Here is a 23,452-nt window from a genome sequence, read left to right as displayed (position 1 = left end):
AAAAGGTAATCCATTATAGACATGTTATTGTCATTTCTAAATAACATGCAAAGCTTAAAATAAAACGGTCATATCAACCACTGCCACTGTACATGCCCTAGCATATACTCCCTCCGTCCCAAAACTCTTGTCTTAGATTCTTCTAAATACGGATGTATCTAATACTAAAACATGACTTGATACATTCGTATTTAGACAAATTTAAAACAAGAATTTTGAGACAGAGGGAGTACCATTTCGGCCGGTATATGCTACATGTAGTATTTGTCTATTTATTTTCTTGTCCGCAACCGGCAAATAAAGTAGTCAAACCCCCACCATTCATCCCGCTTTCAAAAATGTGAAATATGATATGGTTTGACGGTAATCAACTTCTAAGCCCAGGCTCAGCTGCATCCGCCTGCCAATTCTTTTTTCAAAAACAAGTACTAGAAAAAATTCAAAAAAGCCCAACAGTTCTTTTTGTGATAGATAATTTGATGCGTGAGGTTCGTTTCAATTTTCAAATCATTTGAACATCTGAGCAGCTCTCGGCAAAAAAAAAAAACAAATTTGGGGTCTATAAAAATGTTTACTGTTCACGCACTGTTCTAACCCTATTTGTTTTGTTTTTTTTTTGCTGGGAGCTGCTCAGATGTTCAAATGATCTAAAAAATGGAGCGAACCTCACGCATCAAGTTATCTACCACCCAAAAAGGGGACTAGGGGAGTGCACATTAAAGCGAAGGTACACCACCATTTCACGTACAATAGCGTCACAATGGATGCAAAAAGGTAGTACTGTACAATGTATTGAAGGAGTGATGGTCAAATTTGCTCTGAGATCAACTGAAATTTGACCGATCTGAGGTCTTATCTGCATGATACAATGCACTGAAGATGGAGTTGCATCTGTTATTTTTCGGACTGCAAGGACTTGACTCACTGGTGCTTGACATTTTTCATTTTAATGGAAAAGAAAAAGTGCAATCACAAAATTTTAACATCGATTTACTTATGACAAAGCCACTATGTATGTACGTCATTCCAAGTATTTGTTTTCTTTCGCGTTCAAAGAGAACATAAGGGGGGGGGGGGGGGGGGGGGGGATTAAACCTAGAAAAACAAACGCTATATGTTAATTTACATCCAGACAGAAGTTAAAAATAAAATAAAACTTTGAAGAGGTTGCTAAGCTCATGTTGCATACGCGCTGCCCAGATCGGTATAGCCTACTTCATGCTCTTATACATTTCGTCAATGATGCCCTGGAGAAAGATGGCAAGGAATTCAGATGGATAATGCTATCAAATTACCTTGAAAAGACACGATGCAAAATACATATGTATCCATGAATCGCACGTGTGAATCATACCTGATAATATTTGAGGAGCTGCGGCCGCTTCTTCTTGTAAGTCGGGGTGATGAGGTCGCGCTCCATGTCAAAGAGCACCGGCTCCAGATGAACAGCCCTGATCATCTCAAAGCCTTTGAGCTGTTGCAACAAAATCAGAGAACGATCATGTCTCAGATATATCTGTCAAGGTCATCACATATTCACATGTGACATTGTTCCAAAAATTGTTGGTATGTTTAACTACTACTAGCCAGGTTAACAACCCACCTTCTTCTCTTTGCCAGTTTTGCTCAGTTCTTCCAAGATGAACTCTTTCGCTTTAGCATCTCCGCATATCGAGGCAAAGTCTCCGCTAACCCCGTTCGACTCAGCCCATCGTTCCAGACCTTGCTTGTTGGGGTTGATCACCGCAACCAGGCATGATTCGAAGCTGTTTCCGTACACCCAAATCTGAAGAAATTCGTCTAAGTTAGTGGGTAGCACATGGATTTTTTTTTATATAATGCTGTGGAATACTCGGGGCAATGAGTGCGTGGAGGTTGTCCCCGGACTATACCGAATCGACATTAGGAGCTTGACCAAATATGTTCTCTAGATTCTCAACCGCGACGTATTCTCCTTGGGAAAGCTTGAAGATGTTCTTCTTGCGGTCGATGATCTTCATGCTTCCATCATGCTGCCACTCACCAATGTCTCCTACAGTAAGATGTGGAAACGAGCGCATCCAGAAGAAGCATTCAGAGAGACTGGTATGTTAAAGACCTTATAATGGCAGGTTAAATGGCTGTTTTATGATGAGCATCCTATTGGCGAATATGTCTACAAAATATTTGGTTTCCTCTTGCCATTCGTGACTGACATTGACATCATACCTGTGTGGAACCAGCCATCGACCAAGACTTCCTTGGTGAGGTCTTCTCGCTTATAGTACCCTGAGAACAAGGTGTCCCCTCTGATGCAAATCTCACCACGAGGTGATTCTTTTGATAATGCATCATAACCCATCTCAGGAACAGACTCTAAGCGTACTTCAACGTATGGGACAGGAGGGCCGACAGTTCCCAGCATGGACATGTTGTTTGGCAACGAAACAAAAGACCCAGCACAGGTCTCTGTGAGACCTATAAAAACAACCAATTACAATCAAGTTAGTCAGGTATCTCAGTAACTACTCAAGATTTTTTTTTCTTTTCGCTGAATTCTGTGCAATAAAATCATAATATATGGCTATAAGCATACCATAGCCTTGGAGAACATGAGAGCATGTAACGACACGCAGAAACTCCTCGACATGATTAGATAGAGGAGCTGCGCCTGATAAAATTACTCGCACTCTACCACCTAGTCCTCGTTTCACCTATACGGTTGTATGATAAAATGAAAGCTGAACTCAGCAGAAACATCAGAGTTTAGATCAGAACTGCCATTTTAGAATTATTCTCATTTTGGAGTACCTTGGTGAAGACTAGTTTGTCGAAAATAGAAGCAGCATCTTCATGCTTGCTTCCTTTTATCATGTTCCCTTGTTTGCTGCAGAATCATTTAGTATTCAGAATAAAAGAACAATAATTTCATCACCAAGTCAGAGAAAAGACTTGACTAGAATGATCAGATAAAATCTTACTATTTGTACGCAACATTGAACAATGTCTTCTTTAGGAAGCCACCAGTTGAGACTTTATCTTGAAGTCCTGAATCAAAGAAGCAATGCAATATTATCACCTGCCCATATGGTAGAAGAATAATATTAACCTGCATAATACATTTGGATTTCAGGTTTAATACTGTACCTCCATAGATTCTGTCTAGCACACGTGGAACAGCACAGAATATTGTTGGTTTGAGTTCTCCAATGTCTTCAACCAAGAGTTTGACATCCTGAAGCAGATTGTTTATTGATCAGAATGTGCTACTTTGATAAGAAGAAAGCAACAAGCAATAAACAGTGTGTTTCTTCCATCCTTACTCCACGCCAAAATCCAATTGAGGCCCCGTGGTGAATGAACACCTCCTCAATCACACGGTCAAATATGTGGGCAAGCGGAAGATAAGAAATGCAAACATCATCCTCACGAATCTGTTAAAACGAAATCAGAACCAAAAAAAATGAGAATATATCGCAAAGGTACTGAAAACTGCAGTGAAATATGAATAGCTGCACCTGTTCATTTGAATTGTGAAGGAACTCATCCACTGCTGAAACAATGGTGATAATACTCTTATTAGAGATTAAAACTCCCTTTGGATCACCAGTTGTTCCACTGGTATACATTATCGTGCATATGTCAGCCTTATCCTTTGGAGGGAGTTCATACTTCTCTTCAGCCCCATCTCCCTGTAGGTGTAATAGTAAATAAAGTTAGTTATTCTAGTGTCAGATGGATATAAAATCATATTGCTCACAAGGATGTCCTTAAAATTCAACATATAGTTAAAGCATATACAAGAAAGAGTGTGGTTGACATATTAGTAGCTCCATTTTCACAAGACAGTTGTCTCAGAAAGTGAGAACCTTACCTTAAGCACAAACTCGGACCATGAGTAGATAGACAATCCGTTCTGCTCAACCTTTTCCTTCTCATCAGGGCTGACCTTACCAAAGCTCACGATGGCTTGAAGCAAAATTTGACCATATCAACAAAACATATACATGGCACTATAGCTTAACAACAGAGAACTAACTCATGTCTAACTCACTCTTCAAAAATTTGGTCGCGTTTGGTAATGTCTTGAGTACCTGAAAAGTAGCCCACAAAATATATTTGAAACACTAAAAAAAAAAGGTAGATCACATGTAATAGAGTCGCCAACTTCTACATGCACTGTGCTATGATGATTCTAATAAATCAATTAACACATTTGTATGTCATATCTTACAATCTCCTTGGGTGTTTATTAGGAAAACAACCTAATAGTTATATAATATACAATGGAATTACCGAATTAGCACGGAATGTAGAACTCCAGGCTATTCTATCCGAGATAAATAGTCATTTTACTGACCTGGTTGCTTTGAAAGAGATTCTTAATAAACAAAGCACTGAGATTAGCCAAGTACTCCCTCTATTCCAAATTATTTGAAGTTCAAGCTTTGTCCTAACTCAAACTTCTCTTAAGTTTTGACCAAGTCTATAGAAAACTATGATAATATCTATAACATTAAATATATATAGTATGAAACTATTTTATAAAATTTAGTGTTGCAAATGTTGATATAGATTCCTATAAACTTAGACAAACTTAGAAAAGTTTTACTTATGACAAGATAGAGTTTCAAATAATTTGGAACGGAGGTTAGTACTACAACATGCTTTCTAGTATTGGAACATATAATTAAACCAGTTGGTGTTCCAGTGGAGCAATGTACCTCTCCAATCTTCTTCTCCTCCACAAAAGCAATTTCGACCTCTGCATGGCACAATATAAATTCTATTGCCCCAGCACCTAAAAACATCAATCAATGGGATATGTCAGCATGCCACTGTTAAACAACTTCTAAACTCAAAATTCTAACATGTGAGAGCATGCATCCATGTTCTGGTGCTCACTGTTTCAGCTACCATATATATATTTCAATATCCAGTGAAACCAAGAAAAACTTACCAAGTGTGTCATACAATGGAACACAGTAAATGCCATGGGCATTGCAGGCCTAAGAAAATAAGCAAAGAAAAACAATTAGTGATGAGAAAATAGTATTTTGATACAACACAGCTAGGAGATTCCTAGTGCAGAGGAATACACACAGTTTTTTTCCACATTTTCTTCTTTAAAGACGGTTAGAAAAATATGAACAAATGTATGAGAAACTTTTTTTTAGCTTTGGGTAGAACAGGCAAATTTGGTGTAGGACATGTAGCTAAAAGTGGGGCCTTTCTTTTGGACATTAGGATACTGGGGGTCCACAAATTGGACTAATGATTTCATAACACTATCTAATGAAGACGGCAACATAACCAAATTGGTAACACACTAACATCCATTGTTTCTAATTTGCCCCACGTATTAAGCATCATTAATCCATACAGTGATGATATGTATTGCATACCTGCATACTGACAACCCACTCAGGGCTATTGCCTCCATAGATACCACATCGTCCTCCCTGCAGATGATCAAGGAGCAACCAATCAATCAGTAAGTAGTTTCTGAACAATACCAAACACTAGCCACACATAATAATACTGAAAGGAACCATGAACCGTTCCCAATTTTGTAGTGTTATCTCAGAGAAAAAGGAGTGGGCAAGATCATGGAACAAACATCAAATGCCCTGATCGCTGGTGGCACATACCTTGTTGATGCCACAGCTCCGGATTGAAGCCCCCACCTTGATCACAGTGTCGTATACTTCTTTGTAAGTCACCCATGTGTACTTGCCAGCCTGATATGAAATTGACACAGGGTAGGAGATTGCAAATTAATCCGCCACAACAAAACTGAGAGGCATTGAGTGCAAACGTATGAACTGAGGGCCATGGACCAACCTTTCCGTCCACGATTTCACGGCGGCCCATCATCGGGTTGTCAGGGTACTTTTCCACAGACAAACTGTACACATGCAAGCAATCATATTATTAGGAGACTAGAATGATGTTTCTGTAGAGAGAATACATTTATTTCACACAGAAATTGGATAGGATTTTTAGCATTCAGAATGACTATGTTCAGCTGTAGTTTGGTTTTCTGGTTTCAGATGTAGATTGGACATAAGGACAAGGTTTGGTTATGAAGTATGTAGAAATTGTGTCAGCGTTACGGTTTTTACCTGTTTGGTAGCATATCTGTAATATTATAAGATGTAAATATTTCTGTTATGGTTTTTTACAAGTTGTGTACTCCACCTCAGTATGTAAATATTTTATTCCCAAGTTTGCAGACACGACAGAGCAAAACAAGGCTGACGCTTTCAGTTTTCTTGTGTGACGTTAAATTATTCTACGTAGCATCAGGTTCCTCTGAATGCATGCCTGCACTGAATCTTCTATCTAATTCCGACGAGGAGGAAACCACAAGACGTTTCTGCGTGTGAATAACCGATGGATTTTTATATTTAATTTAAAAATCGCCAACGAGTGTCACCGTTACGTCAACAATTGCGTATATACTGTACAAAATAAAAGGCAGCGGTTTGAACGGCTCGAAGGTATTATAGCTAATTGTGGCCGCATTGCGGGATTGTTCGAAGGATTCAGCAGCTCCATGATAAGAAGAAATCGACCAGAGGGAACAACACAAACAGGATCGATGATCTATCCGAGACCGACCGAACGATTGACAGCTCTGTAAATTATTCCGGAGAGGCAGAAACGAAACGAAATCAAATCGAGCAGCCGTACCGGAATATGTCCCAGCATGACTCGAGCCCCGGCACGGCGGGCGGCGACGCCCCGCCGGAGCCGGCGGCGCAGCGGTAGACGGGCCCGGCCGACGGCGCGCCGCCCTCCTCGGGCGCCGCCTCCCTCCCCTCCGCCACCTGCACCAGGTACTTCCTCGTGGCGTCCGCCATCCCTCCCTCTCTCTCTCTCTCTCCTCTCGTACGCGGCCGACGCCTTCCCCGATCTCTCTCGCTCGAGAGGAATCCACAGCGGATGGGAAAGGCAAGGGAGGCGGCACGGGATGGGAAGGAAGGCCAGGCTTGGCTTGCGCTCCAATATAGGAGTACGGCGCAGGTGGTTGCTGCATTCAAAATAGATAGAATAATTTATTATTTCTGATTGTATTTTTTCAGAATAATATAATTGTATTTATTTTATTAGCATGACGTGCGGCGTACGGTCATACTATTTTCCCTTTCTTGCTTCCGTAGACAGAGAAAGAGATTCAGATGTACTAATTCGCAAACAAGAAAAAACAGAGATTTAGATGTAGGAGTAGTAGTTGGTCAGCGAGAAAAAGCGGCAATAACTATGAACAGAGAGGAACAGGTTAGTCATGTTTAATTCTGGGCAAGAGGGGTCCAACTTGGCCAACGGGGCCACTTTGTTGAACGCTGACATGATCATCGATCGCCGCCTTCTAGAACCTGAAAAGCATTGCGGATTGTTCAGGGCATGTTCAATGCTAATCATTAGGGCCTCCTTTGGTTCAGAGGAATTTCATAGAAATTCTAGAAGACAGGATTCTTATAGGATTTTTTCCTTTAGAGGCCTTTGGTTTATAGGGATGGATTCCTATTCCTACATAGGATTGGTTCCTATCCTTCACATTTCATAGGGAAATAAAAAAGAGCCTAGACTCAATGGAAAAATTCTTTTGATGTCAACCAAATGACATCTTGTTTCCTATTCCTACTCATAGAATTTGAGATACATGTCATCTCATTTCCTACAAGATTCCCTCTTTTGGTTCATAGGATAGGATTATCATAGGAATAGGAATCTTGTAGGAAATGAGATGACATGTATCCCAAATCTTATGAGTAGGAATAGGAAATTAGATGTCATTTGGTTGACACCAAAGGAATTTTTCCATTGAGTCTAGACTCATTTTTTATTTTCCTATGAAAAGTGGAGGATAGGAACCAATCCTACGTAGGAATAGGAATCTATTCCTGTGAACCAAAGGGCTCTAAAGGAAAAAAATCCTATAAGAATCCTATCATCTAGAATTCCTATGAAATTCCTCCAAACCAAAGGAGGCCTAAACCGAACACCGTATCGGTCCGTGGACCAGTGATGACCAGTCCACGAGCACCGATGCAGGAGCTGGCTATCCAACTATAACCATAAATGTCTGGAGACATTTCAAACGGAATTTAACAAAATTAAACAATTTGATGCAAATTCAAACAAACCGGACGAATTTCACTCGAACTTGTATAATATTTACATAAACCGAATGATTTTCACCTAAACCAGAGCACATGCATTACATTTTCGACATATTTCAACTGAACTCTATTCTAACCTAGTTTAAATGATCGCCGACGCCCGTTTTCCATGACATGTCTTCCCCGTGTTCGGCACAGCAAGCTTGTCAGCCGCCCATGAGCTTCGGAAACTAAAGCTCCGCCTCCATGAAGCGGGCAGCAGCTAATCGACCAACAATGATGAGCCCGCAAAGCTTAGCTCAATGGGAGGGGAGGAGTAGTGGCCTTCGTGGGACCCAAGTGTCGGCGGCCTCCGATGCTATACTCTTCCTTGCTATAGGCGATGTCTGTGGACGTGCCGACATCATCGTCGTGACGTTGGGGCATGGTCGACACAGAGTTGGCAAAGTTGCCCGTATCGTCGTAAAATTCTGCCGCCGCCTCATCGATCTCCGCTCTGCCTGCAGGACGTGGTGCCGTCATCGCTCGCGACAGATGTCACGGGCGGTGCGGTAGGACAAGAGCAGCGCCTCGTGCTCTCCACGTCCACGTCTGTCATGATGCTCATGCCAGCCACAATTTGCTCCTCCACGCGTCGGTGCTCGTCGAGGAGGCGGAGGTTGTACCTGTAGTCTGCATGCGCTTGTCGGAACGCGGCCTCCTGCTCTTCCAACATCATGTCAGTGTAGTGTGCCCGTGCTCGTCCATAGTGATGTCAACATTGCCGGACGTCCGCAGCCCCCAACCACGCGCCCACTCGCCTTGTACAAAGGCGTCGTCCACCCAGGATCCGTTCGCGGCCAGGTATTGTCAACCCCCTTGTCGATGTCGTTCATGACAGACACCACGCCCGACAGGTGTTCGGTCAAATGCCATTGAGCTTATTTTTAAACTTTGTGTCATTTTTTATAATAAGAAGGATGGCAGGGGTACTCGATGAAGGAGGATGAGTTGTTGAGTGGTACGTGGTTGGTCGTTGAAGGAAATATGCCCTACAGGCAATAATAAAGTTGTTATTTATATGTCCTTATATCATGATAGATGTTTATTATTCATGCTAGAATTTTATTAACCAGAAACTTGATACATGTGTGAATACATAGACAAACAGAGTGTCCCTAGTATGCCTCTACTTGACTAGCTTGTCAATCAAAGATGGTTAAGTTTCCTAGCCATACACATGTGTTGTCATTTGATGAATGGGATCACATCATTAGAGAATGATGTGATGGACAAGACCCATCCGTTAGCTTAGCACTATGATTGTTTAGTTTGTTGCTATTGCTTTCTTTCATGACTTATACATGTTCCTATGACTATGAGATTATGCAACTCCCGAATACCGGAGGAACAGTTAGTGTGCTATCAAATATCACAACGTAACTGGGTGATTATAAAGATGCTCTACAAGTGTCTCCGATGGTGTTTATTGAGTTGGCATAGATCGAGATTAGGATTTGTCACTCCGATTGTCGGAGAGGTATCTCTAGGCCCTCTCGGTAATGCTCATCACTCTAAGCCTTGCAAGCAATGTGACTAAGGAGTTAGTTACAGGATGATGCATTACGGAACGAGTAAAGAGACTTGCCGATAACGAGATTGAACTAGGTATGGGGATACCGACGATCGAATCTCGGGCAAGTAACATACCGATGACAAAGGGAACAACGTATGTTGTTATGCGGTTTGACCGATAAAGATCTTCGTAGAATATGTAGGAACCAATATGAGCATCCAGGTTCCACTATTGGTTATTGACCAGAGATGTGTCTCGGTCATGTCTACATAGTTCTCGAACCCGTAGGGTCCGCACGCTTAACATTCGATGACGATTTGTATTATGAGTTATGTGATTTGATGTACCAAAGGTTGTTCGGAGTCCCAGATGATATCACGGACATGATGAGGAGTCTCGAAATGGTCGAGACGTAAAGATCGATATATTGGAAGGCTATATTTGGACATCAGAAAGGTTCCGAGTGATTCGGGTATTTTTCGGAGTACCGGAGGGTTACGAGAATTCGCCGGGGGAAGTAGTGGGCCTTAATGGGCCATACGGGAAAGGAAAGAAGGGCCTCAAGGGGTGGCCATGCGCCCCCCCATGGAAAGTCCGAATTGGACTAGGGAGGGGGCGGCGCCCCCCTCTCTTTCCTTCTCCCTCTCCTACTCCTTCCCTCTCTCCGCTCTTGGAAAAGGAAGGGGACTCCAACCAGGATTGAGAATCCTAGTTGGACTCCCCCTATAGGCGCGCCCCTCCTAGGACGGCCTCCTCTTCCCCCGTCCTTTATATACATGGGCACGGGGGCACCCAAAGGCACTCCAAGATTTGTCTTAGCCGTGTGCGGTGCCCCCTCCACAGTTTTCCACCTCGGTCATATTGTCGTAGTGCTTAGGCGAAGCCCTGCATTGGTAACTTCATCATCACCGTCACCATGCCGTCGTGCTGACAAAACTCTCCCTCGGCCTCAGCTGGATCAAGAGTTCGAGGGACGTCACCGAGCTGAACGTGTGCGGATCGCGGAGGTGCCGTGCGTTCGGTACTTGATCGGTTAGATCGCGAAGACGTTCGACTACATCAACCGCGTTACTAAACGCTTCCGCTTTCGGTCTACGAGGGTACGTGGACACACTCTCCCCTCTCGTTGCTATGCATCTCCTAGATAGATCTTGCGTGACCGTAGGAATTTTTGAAATACTGCGTTCCCCAACAGTCATATCTTCTGACTTCGTATGCAAGAGCAGAAGGGGGGTCTTTTGACAGCGTGTGCAAGGTTCGTTTCATGCGCGAAGCACATTGCGCCCTGTGGCATGCACATCATCCATGAATGTCAAGTCCTTGGCATATCGATGGTACAACATCCAGAACTCCGTCACAAAGTATTGTGGCGTGGTTGATCGGCTGGAGACAATGTGGTAATTGCACGCAACAACCATGGAGATCGTAAGTTTTGTTTCTCCTTGCTCTACATGTTGACTCATTGATTCATTCATCCATTGTTGTTCTACACATTGTGTAGCCTGCACACACTACTATGATGTACTACAGGTCAACTCTTGGACTCAACATCAATGGACTCTTATTCAACTCTTGGACCAGTGATCCCTAGTTCCCATCGTTTTCTCCCACTATGTCGTGCTTCCATCAAACGCTTATCGTACTCCCTTACCGCCTCCAATAAGTCAGACACTGGAGGAAGCCGTGTTGGTGCTAGACCGATTCCCCATCATCACTTGAGTTTTAGAGTCATTTCTCTACTTATCAAAATGTAAATGCTATATATTGTAACCATTGGATACCAATTGGATATAGGATACCCGATGGGTATGTGTATGGGTGTCAATTTGTGCCTATGGGTATTAAAACGGGTGGGTATAGAAAGTTTTTGTGGGTATGGGTTTGGGCGGAAGGTGGTTGCACCCACCTATACCCTACCCATTGCCATCTCTGGCCGCCACCGGCTTCACCAATGCCGTTGTAGAGCACCGCCTGACGAAGACCTCCACTAAAGCCCTCATCTCCTTCTCCGGCAGCAGCAGCCCTACAAGACCTCCAAGATTTTTCCACCAAGCCACCCCTGAATCGGACCTCCCCGACATCGTTAATGCGAAGCGGCCTTTACCCAGCGACATGCCCCAGAGGTGGCGAGAGGGGAAGGCGGCAAGAGTATGGCAATCACCTTAGAGCCTTCGCGAGCGTTATCTCGCTTGATTCACTCGTACTGTGAATAGTGATCCCAAATCTAGTTCCAATGGATGTACATAAATTATAAAGCTAATCCGAGTAAACCAATTCCTAATTATAAGCAAAAAAATTGTGAAATTACTACCAATAACTGATTAAATGGAATTCATTTCATGCATCGTCAGAGCTACATGTATTTATGGACCCCCTCACGTGCACAAAGTTGATTTTCTCAATGCCAAACTCATGTCTAGAAACTATAGATAATTTTGGGAAAAATATTATGGTGCAAATGCGAGTTTGAAAAAATAACACACCAAAGACAAATATCATCTATACATGTGTTGAGACCCATTATCAAGTTTTGATTTGCTAGCAAGCTCAAACTAGCAACTCACATGTAATCAATTTTGGTTCAATTTCAGTTGATTTTGAGCAAATTTTCCATGCAAATATGAGGTGAATTCCAGCGGAAACACTTCCGCTCAACCGACAGATTTCCCATGCCATTCGGAGTTGTTCGGTTCCTTCGCAATGGTTAGATATTCCTTTCATCAGATGGCCCACATAAACCCACCATAGAATATCGTTTTCACGGTGGCCCTTGTTTTAAGAGGGTGGGGCCGGGCCTTATTTTGTTCCAATCAAATCAAGCAACATATGCGGAAGCACGAATGGGCACATGCGTGGGGAGCAAGCAAGTCTCGTCCTTGTTGCAATCCCTTCGAGGGAAACAAGAGGTATGTTACACATAGACCAGACCAAAGGGCATGGAGATTTCTAGCTTGCGGCGGCAGGCAAGGCACGACAGCGAGCTAAGAGCATCTCCAGCCACGCCCCCAAGAGGCCTTCCCCAGGCATTTTTTCCGCGTCGATGCCAAAAAATCTGCCCAGTCACGTCCATAGGAGCCCGTTTTTCGCCGGCTTGGGTCGAAATTGGCGCCGGCGGTCCTAGGCCGAACTCGATGCGCTGGGGGGCACCCGGGGGGACCGGGGGGAGCGGTTTTGGCGTGAAAAATCCGCGGCCCTGCCGAGTCAGCGGCACGCGCCTTGTCTTCCCTAGAACGCCTCGGTTTCCCGCGGGGAATCAATGGCAAGGCTGTTGGACAACCTTGCCATTGATTGCTCATGGGCGGCGCATCACGGGAGGGCGGGCGCGGCGACACGTGTACACACGGCGCGGGGCTATAAAACCAGCGGCTCCCCCTCGCCGTTGGCCACACCAGCCCGAGCCCAAACCAGCCGCCGAGCTCTGCCTCCCTCCCGTCTGCCACCGAGCTTTGCCGGTCTCCCCTTCCCTCTCAATGGCCGAACCTTTTGTAACATCCCGGATGTAATAAACCTTATTTGTACTCCAACTCTTGCCGTTTCCGGCACTAAGTTATTTTATTTCCTCGTTGTCGAGTTTTTGTCTCCGTGTGTTTTGTCTTTGTCATGCATCTCTTATCATGTCATCATGTGCATTGCATTTGCATACGTGTTCGTCTCATGCATCCGAGCATTTTCCCCGTTGTCCGTTTTGCATTCCGGCGCTCCTATGTCCTTTGGTGGTCCTTTCTACCTCTTTTCGTGTGTGGGGGTTAAACATTTTTGTATTGGACCGAGACTTGTCATGCAGCCTTGGTTTACTACCGGTAGACCGCCTGTCAAGTTTCGTACCATTTGGACTTCGTTTGATACTCCAACGGTTAACTGAGGGACCGAAAAGGCCTCGCGTGTGTTGCAGCCCAACACCCTTCCAAACTGTCCCAAAACCCACCTAAACCTGCTCCACCATCTAGAGCGTTCGATCATGATCGCGTGGCCGCAAACCGTACCTCATTTGGAGCTTCCTAGCTCCCTCTACCTCTATATAAAGGGCACCCCCTCAAAATTCGCGGATCATTCTACCCCTAACCCTAGCTCCTCTTCCTCCCGCCGCGCCGGACACGTCCGGTCCGGCCGGACAAAGCCGCCGCCGCCAATCCCGCGCCGCCACCTGTCTCGGGCGGGCGGCCCACTTCGCCGCTGCCGGGCGGGCCCGCCAGGCCGCAACCGGCCCCCGCGGCCCATCGCTCCCCGCGGCCATCGCTCCCGCCGCCACCTACCGCGCGGTGCCTCGCCACCTACCACGCCGGTGCGCCCCGCGCCGCCCCCTGAGCTAGATCCGGCTACCGCCCGCCATCACTGGCGACGACGCCGACCTCGCTGGACTCGGCCGCCGCCTCGTCCGGTCGCTGCCGTCCTCCTCCTCAAGCCAGCGCCGCCCCGGCCTCTCCGCTGCTCCGGCCACCACGTCCCGTCCCCGGCGAGCTCTCGTCAAGTCCGACAAGTTCCTCCAGCGGTCACTTGTCCGGCGCCGGCGAACTTCGGACTCCGTGCCTGCTACACTGCTCGAGATCCAGATCCAGATCCATCGGTTGACTTTTTCCTTCCGAGACCCTAATATCTTGCATACTTTGACATGCCATAACTTCCTCATCGTAGCTCCGATTCGTGCGTGTAGCATATCAAAATGTTCGTCTCGACGAGTACATCATTTCATCTCATTCAATCATTTTCATCGGATCTCATCTTGATGCCCGAAATGCTGTTGGAAGAGGGCTATGTGAGGAATATTTCAGATCTGTTTCAGCAAATGGCCTTTTGTCATTTTTGCCATGATTAACGTGTGCATGCTATGATCCTGAGCTCTACATGTGTTTTGTTAAATGCCATGCCATCTTTACAGGGGTGTATGCCATGTATTTTTGTGATCTTCGTGGTGACTAGCACAAGCATGCAAAGTAGCCTACTCAATGATGCTGATTTCAGGGACTTAGAATTTCACTAAGTCCTTGTCCTGATATTGTTTTTATGCCATATGTTCATGTTGTTTCCTAGTGATCCGTGCCTCTTTTGAGGATGATCAGTAAGGATGTTTTGTTAATATTGTGGTGCTCTATCCATCCATGTCTTTGTTTGCAATTATGGAGCACCCTAGCTTGAGTCAATCGAGCTCTACTTTTGCTATAAAATGTTCCTGGCAGATTGTTAACATGTTTAGCGATTTTGCCGAGGTTGTTGCTATTGATCCGTGCATGCTATGTTGTTGTTCTTGCCATGTCTAGCTTCTATGCCATGTCTTCTTGATGGGTGTATGCTTAGTTTGTCATGCCATGCTCTGTAGTGAGTGCATCGAGCTCATAAACATGCCTACTTGTTAATCTGTTTTGCATGCTCCAGTTTTTCACTAAGTCTGAATCTGTTTATGTTTTTGCTATGTTCACATGCTTGCAATTGTATTTTCTGATCCCTTTTGGCTCAAGGTCACTAAGGGACTTTTGTTATATGCTTAGAGTAGCTTCATGCCATGCCTTGCTTTGCCATGATATGTTCCTGTAGCATGTAGTTTTCATGCTCTAAAGATTGCTTCCTGATGATAAATTCCTGACTTGCTGTTAATTTCACTAAGTCTGAAACCTGTTATCATTTGCACTTTTGCCATGCTTGTTTGAACCTGTTAATGGATGAATTAGCCGTAGCTCAGTGTTCATCTTTTGTCAAGCATCATGAGTGGATCCCTGCCATGTATTTTGTTGTCATGTTTGAGTGCTGTAGCATATTTATCTTGATGCATTTAGATGGTCACTTGCTGATTATCGCAGACCGGTGCCATATTTGTTTTGCTTGCCATTTCCAAACCGTGCATCCGATTCCGGTGATCTTTATATCGATTTCAACCGAAATCAACTCACCTTTCCAGTGGCACTCTTGGATTTCCAAGTTGAGGCCAGGTTCAATCATTCCTTTGCAAATCTTGCATATGCATCACATACCGCATCCCGCATATCATACCATGTTTGCATCATGTTGCTTGAGCATTGCACGTGGTTGATTGTGTTCCTTTTGCTTGTTGTTCTTGTTTGGGTAGAGCCGGGAGACGAGTTCGTGAATGAGGAGCCCGTTGAGTTCGCTTACGAGGATCAAGGCAACTCTGAAACTTTGCAGGCAAGATGACCATACCCTCGAAATCACTTCTATCTTTGCTTGCTAGATGCTCGCTCTTTTGCTATGCCTATGCTACGATACCTACCACTTGCTTATCATGCCTCCCAAATTGCCATGTCAAACCTCTAACCCACCATGTCCTAGCAAACCGTTGTTTGGCTATGTTACCGCTTTGCTCAGCCCCTCTTATAGCGTTGCTAGTTGCAGGTGAAGATTGGAGATCGTTCCTTGTTGGAACATGTTTATTGTTGGGATATCACAATATTATCTTGTTTATCTTAATGCACCTATATACTTGGTAAAGGGTGGAAGGCTCGGCCTTATGCCTAGTGTTTTGTTCCACTCTTGCCGCCCTAGTTTCCGTCATATCGGTGTTATGTTCCCGGATTTTGCGTTCCTTACACGGTTGGGTTATAATGGGAACCCCTTGACAGTTCGCCTTGAATAAAACTCCTCCAGCAATGCCCAACCTTGGTTTTACCATTTGCCACCTAGCCTCTTTTTCCCTTGGGTTTCCGGAGCCCAAGGGTCATCTTTATTTAACCCCCCCCGGGCCAGTGCTCCTCTGAGTGTTGGTCCACCTGTCAGCCGCCGGTGGCCACCAGGGGCAACTCTGGGCTGGTCCTACCGGAAGTTTGGACAATCTGAGTGTGCCCTGAGAACGAGATATGTGCAGCTCCTATCGGGATTTGTCGGCACATTCGGGCGGTGTTGCTGGACTTGTTTTACCATTGTCGAGGATGTCTTGTAACCGGGATGCCGAGTCTGATCGGATTGTCTTGGGAGAAGGAATATCCTTCGTTGACCGTGAGAGCTTGTGATGGGCTAAGTTGGGACTCCCCTGCAGGGATTTGAACTTTCGAAAGCCGTGCCCGCGGTTATGGGCAGATGGGAATTTGTTAATGTCCGGTTGTAGATAACCTGAAACTTAACTTAATTAAAATGCACCAACCGCGTGTGTAACCGTGATGGTCTCTTCTCGGTGGAGTCCGGGAAGTGAACACGGTGTTGGAGTAATGCTTGACGTAGGTTGTTCTAGGATCACTTCTTGATCATAGTTGTTCGACCGTGCTTTTGCCTTCTCTTCTCGCTCTCTTTTGCGAATATGTTAGCCACCATATATGCTAGTCGCTTGCTGCAGCTCCACATCATACCTTTACCTTACCTATAAGCTTAAATAGTCTTGATCGCGAGGGTGTGAGATTGCTGAGTCCCGTGACTCACAGATTACTTCCAAAACCAGATGCAGGGACCGATGATACCGTTCCAGATGATATGACCGAGCTCAAGTGGGAGTTCGATGAAGACTCTCGTCGTTACTATGTGTCTTTCCCAGATGATCAGTAGTGGTGCCCAGTTGGGGCGATCGGGGACTTTGTCGCATTTGGGGGTTGATCTTTATTTTGGTACCGTAGTCGGACCCTGAGTGTATTGGATGAATGTAATGACTTATTTATGTATTTGTGTGACGTGGCGAATGTGAGCCAACTATGTACCTTTCCCCTTTATTTATTTACATGGGTTGTTGTGAAGATTACCTCACTTGCGACATTGCTTTCAATGCGGTTATGCCTCTAAGTCGTGCTTCGACACGTAGGAGATATAGCCGCATCGAGGGCGTTACAAGTTGGTAATCAGAGCCTTCCCCGACCTTAGGAGCCCCCTGCTTGATCGAATCGTTGGCGTTGTTGAGTCTAGAAAAATGTTTTGAGTCATTTAGGATTATATATATCGGAGAGTTAGGAATTCTTTTTACTCCTCAGTCCCTTCGTCGCTCTGGTGAGGCATCCTGACGTAGAGTTTTGACTCTTCTCTTCTCAAATTTCACAAAAAAAATAGGATCATGCGGGTATCTTGGAATCGTTCCGATGGTTTTGTGACGAGAACATTGTTCTTGGTGCCTCCTGACATTTAGGGGTTGTGGCAGTGTCCCGGGGAGTTGAGCTCCGAGGTGTTGTCGTCACAATTTTATCGTTGAGATTCTGGAATACCTGAGTTTCGCCGACATCGAAAATCTCTTTTATGCAGTTGTTGGTGAGATAACCTCGACGCCACCCAGTACTGGGGCGGGAGTTCGGGAGTATTGCCATAACTCGTATAACGGATGCTTTTCGAAGGTTGAGGTAAATGATTTCCGAAGGTTTCTTGGTTATGTGTTGAAGGATGGATACAGCTGGATGTAGGATTTGCTAGCTTTGGGTGAGATATTATGCTTCCCCTGTATCCCCAACACCTGATTGCATAACCGGAAAGGTTCGGGAGTTTCATAGGTGGGAATTCTTGTAGCTCTAGTTCTTCTTCCGCGGATATTTGGTTTGGGATTGGGTAATCCTCACCAAGTATTTGTTCTTGTCCGTACCTTGTTGTTTTATTCTTCTACCTCTATCTAAGTGGCTTCTCAATTTATGGAAATGTGACCATTTCAATTGGAATGCATTCGTTCATTTTGTTCGGATGTGAAGACTTTATGTTGCAATTTCAATCCGTTTGATTCAGCTTAAATATTTGTCTGTCAAGATGCTAACGGATGTCACCCTCTTCAGGATGGCTCCTGCTAAGGGCAACAATCAGAATCAGGATCCGCCACCACCACCTCCACCTCCGGAGGCATGGCAAGCTGTGATGGCCGCTACCAATGCAAACACGCAGCTGATCATGCAAATTCTGCAAGAGCGCAACCAAGGCCATGGCAACAATCAGAATCAGTTTGCTACACTCAACCAGTTCCTTGCTAACCAGCCAAAGACCTTCAGCAACTGTGTCGAGGCCTCAGACGCTGATGATTGGCTCGTGGACATATGCAAGCATTTCGAGTGCAGTAACGTCAGGCCTGAGGACTTTGTCAAGTTTGCCTCCTTCCAACTCAAAGACCAAGCTGCAGAATGGTTTCAGCAATACAAAGATTCCAGAGGAGGCCGTGTGATTACCTGGGATGAATTCCGTCAAGACTTCAAAGCTCATCATATTCCTCAGAGTGTTGTTGAAGCAAGCGTGAGGAATTCCGCAACCTGAAGCAAGGCACTATGTCTGTTTACCAGTACAACATCATGTTTCAGAAGCTCGCCCGTTTCGCTAAGCAAGACGTCCCTGACGAGAAGAGCATGATATACCAGTTCAGGGGTGGTCTCAGAGAAGAACTCCAGCTAGCTCTCGTCCTTTTTGAGCCCAAGAAGTACGATGAGTTTTACAACATGGCAATGAAGCAAGAGGCTTCCCAACTGAAGTGCAATGCTTCCAAGAAGCGAGTCAGAGATGCAACTCCTTCTTCCTCAACTCAAGTGGCTAAGCAGCAAAAGTATTGGCTTCCTCCTCCTCCATTCCGTCAGCCTTATCAGTAGAAGAGCAAAGGTGGCAATGGATCTTCCCACCCACCCAACCCTGGCTTTCAGAACAAGACTTCGTCTCAAGCTCCAAGATCAAGTGCTCCGTATCACCGTCCGCTCTCGGAGGTCACGTGCAACAAGTGCCAACAGAAGGGTCACTATGCCAACAAATGCTTCAATCAGAGGCGTCTCCCTCCTCCTCCTCCTCCTCCTGTGAGATCTGCCAGTACCGCAGTGGTCAAGCATAATCCCAAGCACGCCAAGGTCAACTTGATGAATGCAGCTCAGGAAGAGGACTCGTCAGATGTCATCATGGGTAACCTTCCTGTTAATGATGTTCCTGCAAAAGTTTTTTTGACACTGGTGCATCGCATTGTTTCATCTCAAGACCGTTTGCATCTAAGCATGAGTTGTCTTCTCAAGTTTTGCATAAACCGTTAGCAGTTGTCTCACCGGGTAAATGCTTGCTCGCAAACTACGAGGTCCCGGATATTTCTATCATGATGGGTGATTTCAAGTTTCTGGATTCTCCGATGGTCCTTGGTAACTCGGATATCGATCTTATTCTTGGAATGGACTGGCTTTCGAAGCACAAGGCTCAGCTTGATTGTGCTGCCAGGCAGATTCAATTGACTCATTCATCTGAGGATGTAATTGTCTTTGCCGCAAGGGATAATACCATCCATTTGTTTTCTCTCAATGAGAAGGGTGAGCTGGATGCCATCTCTCAAATTCCAGTCGTTTGCGAATATCAAGACGTTTTTCCAGAAGAGCTTCCAGGAATGCCTCCGCACCGGCCAGTTGAATTCGTCATCGATCTTGAGCCTGGCACGGAACCTGATTGTAAGCGTCCTTACAAGCTTGGACCTGAAGAATTGAAGGAGCTGAAGAAGCAACTCGATATTCAAGAGCGAATGGGTCTCATCCGACCAAGTTCTTCTCCGTGGGGTTGTGGAGTTCTTTTTGTGAAGAAGAAGGATGGAACGGACCGACTCTGTGTCGACTACCGTCCATTGGACAAGAAGACCATAAAGAACAAGTACCCACTTCCCAACATCAACGAGCTGTTTGAACAACTCAAAGGTGCTCAAGTATTCTCCAAGCTTGATCTCCGTATGGGCTATCACCAGATTCGCATTCGTGAGCAAGATATCCCTAAGACAACATTCAGAACAAGCTATGGTTCATATGAATACACTGTCATGTCTTTTGGTCTCGTCAATGCTCCGCCAACATTCTCTCGCATGATGAACTTCATCTTCAACCCCTACACAAATGACTTCGTCTTGGTCTACCTCGATGACATTTTGGTCTTTTCCAAGAACAAGGAGGATCATGCCAAGCACTTGCGTTTGGTGCTGGATAAGCTCAGAGAACATCAGTTCTATGCCAAGTTTTCAAAGTGGGAGTTTTGGCTTGATGAGGTTCTCTACCTTGGGCATATCATTTCTGCCAAGGGCATAGCGGTGAATCCTGAGAAGGTGTCTGCAATTGTGAATTGGGAACCACCTCAGAACATGAAGCAACTCTGCAGCTTCCTTGGGCTCGCAAGCTATTGTCGAAGGTTCGTTGAGAACTTCTCTAAGATCGCGAAGCCTCTTTCCAACCTTCTCCAGAAGCACGTGAAGTACGTTTGGTCTCCTGAATGTGACATCGCTTTCAACACCCTGAAAGAGAATTAGTCACTGCTCCAGTTCTGACTCCTCCTGATGAATCCAAACCGTTCGAGGTCTTCTGTGATGCTCTCTTCAAGGTCTTGGTGCAGTGTTGATGCAAGAGAAGAAAGTTGTGGCCTATACCTCTCGCCAGTTGAAGCCCAATGAAAAGAACTACCCCACTCATGACCTCGAGTTGGCGGCAGTTGTGCATGCTCTTTTGACTTGGAGACATCTCTTATTGGGAAGAAAAGTGGACATCTTCACTGACCACAAGAGTCTCAAGTACATCTTCACTCAGCCTAATCTCAACCTCAGGCAGACTCGTTGGGTCGAAATGATTCAAGAGTATAATCCGAGTATCGAATATACTCCAGGCAAGGCCAATGTAATTGCTGACGCATTGAGCAGGAAGGCTTACTGCAACAGTTTGATTCTCAAGCCTTACCAACCCGAGCTTTGTGAAGCTTTCCGCAAACTCAATCTGCAAGTTGTTCCTCAAGGTTTCCTCGCCAACCTCCAAGTCTCTCCTACTTTGGAAGATCAGATTCGCGAGGCTCAACTTCTTGATGCTATGGTGAAGAAGGTGAAGATTGGGATTGCCAAGAGTCAACCCAAGTACAAGTGCTATCGCCTTGATGACAAGGATACTCTATTCTTCGAGGATCGCATTGTTGTGCCTAAAGGTGACCTTCGTAAAGTCATTATGAACGAGGCTCACAATTCACTCCTCTCTATCCACCCTGGAAGTACAAAGATGTACCATGACCTCAAGCAGTCGTATTGGTGGACTCGAATGAAGCGCGAGATTGCTCAGTTCGTGAATGAATGTGATGTCTGCAGAAGAGTGAAGGCAGAACACCAACGACCAGCTGGTCTCCTCCAACCTCTTGCCATTCCAGAATGGAAGTTTGACCACATTGAGATGGACTTCGTGACTGGATTTCCAAAGTCCAAGCGTGGCAATGATGCTATCTTCGTTGTCATCGACAAACTCACTAAAGTGGCTCATTTCCTTCCTATCAAAGAATCCATCACAGCAGCTCAATTGGCAGAGCTATATACCTCTCGGATTGTCTCTTTGCACGGCATTCCGCAGGTGATATCTTCAGATCATGGCAGCATCTTTACCTCCAAATTTTGGGATTCTTTTCAGAAGGCCATGGGCACCAACATCCGTTTCAGCACAACTTTTCATCCTCAAACTAGTGGCCAAGTCGAGCGTGTCAATCAGATTCTTGAAGATATGCTCAGGGCTTGCGTTATCTCTTTCGGTATGAAGTGGGAAGATTGTCTTCCATATGCCGAGTTTTCCTACAACAACAGCTTCCAAGCGAGTTCGGGCAAGGCCCCATTTGAAATTCTCTATGGCAGGAAGTGCCGTACTCCTCTTAACTGGTCAGAGACCGGTGAACACCAACTTCTTGGCAATGACTTGATCACAGAGGTAGAAGAGATGTGCAAAGTCATTCGTGATAATCTCAAAGCCGCACAATCGCGCCAGAAGAGCTACTATGATAGTAAGCATCGTGACTTGGCTTTTGAGATTGGAGACCATGTTTACCTCCGCGTCTCTCCAATGAAAGGTACTCGTCGCTTTGGTATCAAAGGGAAGCTTGCCCCTAGATACGTGGGACCTTTCAAGATCTTCAGCAAAAGAGGCGATCTCGCCTATCAACTTGAGCTTCCCTCCAACTTTGCAAACGTGCACGACGTGTTTCATGTCTCTCAACTCCGCAAGTGCTTCAAGACCCCTGACCGCACTATCAACTTCGAAGACATTGATCTCCAAGAAGACCTTTCTTATCGTGAGCACCCTGTTGCTATTCTTGAAGAAACTGAGCGCAAGACTCGCAACAAGTCAATCAAATTCCTCAAAGTCAAGTGGTCACACCATTCCGACCGTGAAGCCACCTGGGAACGCGAGGATCACCTCCGTTCTGAGTACCCGGAGTTTTTCTAGTCCTAGATCTCGGGACGAGATCCTTTCATACTGGTGGAGTGTCATAACACCCTGGATGTAATTCACCTTATTTGTACTCCAACTCTTGCCGTTTCCGGCACTAAGTTGTTTTATTTCCTCGTTGTCGGGTTTTTGTCTCCGTGTGTTTTGTCTTTGTCATGCATCTCTTATCATGTCATCATGTGCATTGCATTTTCATACGTGTTCGTCTCATGCAACCGAGCATTTTCCCCGTTGTCCATTTTGCATTCCGGCGCTCCTATGTCCTCCGGTGGTCCTTTCTATCTCTTTTCGTGTGTGGGGGTTAAACGTTTTCGGATTGGACCGAGACTTGTCATGCGGCCTTGGTTTACTACCGGTAGACCGCCTGTCAAGTTTCGTACCATTTGGACTTCGTTTGATACTCCAACGGTTAACCGAGGGACCGAAAAGGCCTCGTGTGCGTTGCAGCCCAACACCCTTCGAAACTGGCCCAAAACCCACCTAAACCTGCTCCACCATCTAGAGCATTTGATCACAATCGCGTGGCCGCAAACCGCACCTCATTTGGAGCTTCCTAGCTTCCTCTACCTCTATATAAAGGGCACCCCCTCAAAATTCACAGATCATTCTACCCCTAACCCTAGCTCCTCTTCCTCCCGCCGCGCCGGACACGTCCGGTCCGGCCGGACAAAGCCGCCGCCGCCAATCCCGCGCCGCCACCTGTCCCGGGT

At 45.5% G+C, this 23,452-nt stretch overlaps 1 protein-coding gene across 1 annotated transcript; it reads right to left on the bottom strand.

The window, feature by feature from the left end:
- Positions 1–977: 977 nt before the first annotated feature.
- LOC123103176 (long chain acyl-CoA synthetase 4) lies at positions 978–6,981 on the bottom strand. Its single transcript, XM_044524675.1, has 19 exons — positions 6,676–6,981; positions 5,824–5,887; positions 5,631–5,720; positions 5,385–5,441; positions 4,940–4,988; positions 4,704–4,780; positions 4,034–4,073; positions 3,854–3,948; positions 3,498–3,671; positions 3,303–3,413; positions 3,127–3,214; positions 2,961–3,027; positions 2,791–2,866; positions 2,576–2,693; positions 2,209–2,457; positions 1,893–2,032; positions 1,604–1,786; positions 1,355–1,474; positions 978–1,247 (listed from the first exon to the last, which is right to left on the bottom strand). The coding sequence occupies exons 1-19, from the start codon at positions 6,843–6,845 to the stop codon at positions 1,212–1,214; spliced, it is 2,004 nt and encodes a 667-aa protein (XP_044380610.1). The 5' UTR covers positions 6,846–6,981; the 3' UTR covers positions 978–1,211.
- Between the last annotated feature and the right edge of the window lie 16,471 nt (positions 6,982–23,452).

Source organism: Triticum aestivum, chromosome 5A (assembly GCF_018294505.1).
Source record: "Triticum aestivum cultivar Chinese Spring chromosome 5A, IWGSC CS RefSeq v2.1, whole genome shotgun sequence".
Classification (NCBI taxonomy): Eukaryota; Viridiplantae; Streptophyta; class Magnoliopsida; order Poales; family Poaceae; genus Triticum; species Triticum aestivum.
Note: the sequence above shows the minus strand (reverse complement) of the source record. Positions and strands in the feature narration are given on the sequence as shown.

What these genes read in the sequence shown, in the direction of transcription:
- LOC123103176 (XM_044524675.1), bottom strand. Translation starts at nt 6,845, where the DNA reads ATGGCGGACGCCACGAGGAAGTACCTGGTGCAGGTGGCGGAGGGGAGG. An exon ending in TCATGCTGGGACATATTCCG is followed by an intron (nt 5,888 to 6,675) that starts GTACGGCTGCTC and finishes GCATGTGTACAG; the next exon opens with TTTGTCTGTGGAAAAGTACC. An exon ending in AGTGGGTTGTCAGTATGCAG is followed by an intron (nt 4,989 to 5,384) that starts GTATGCAATACA and finishes TTATTTTCTTAG; the next exon opens with GCCTGCAATGCCCATGGCAT.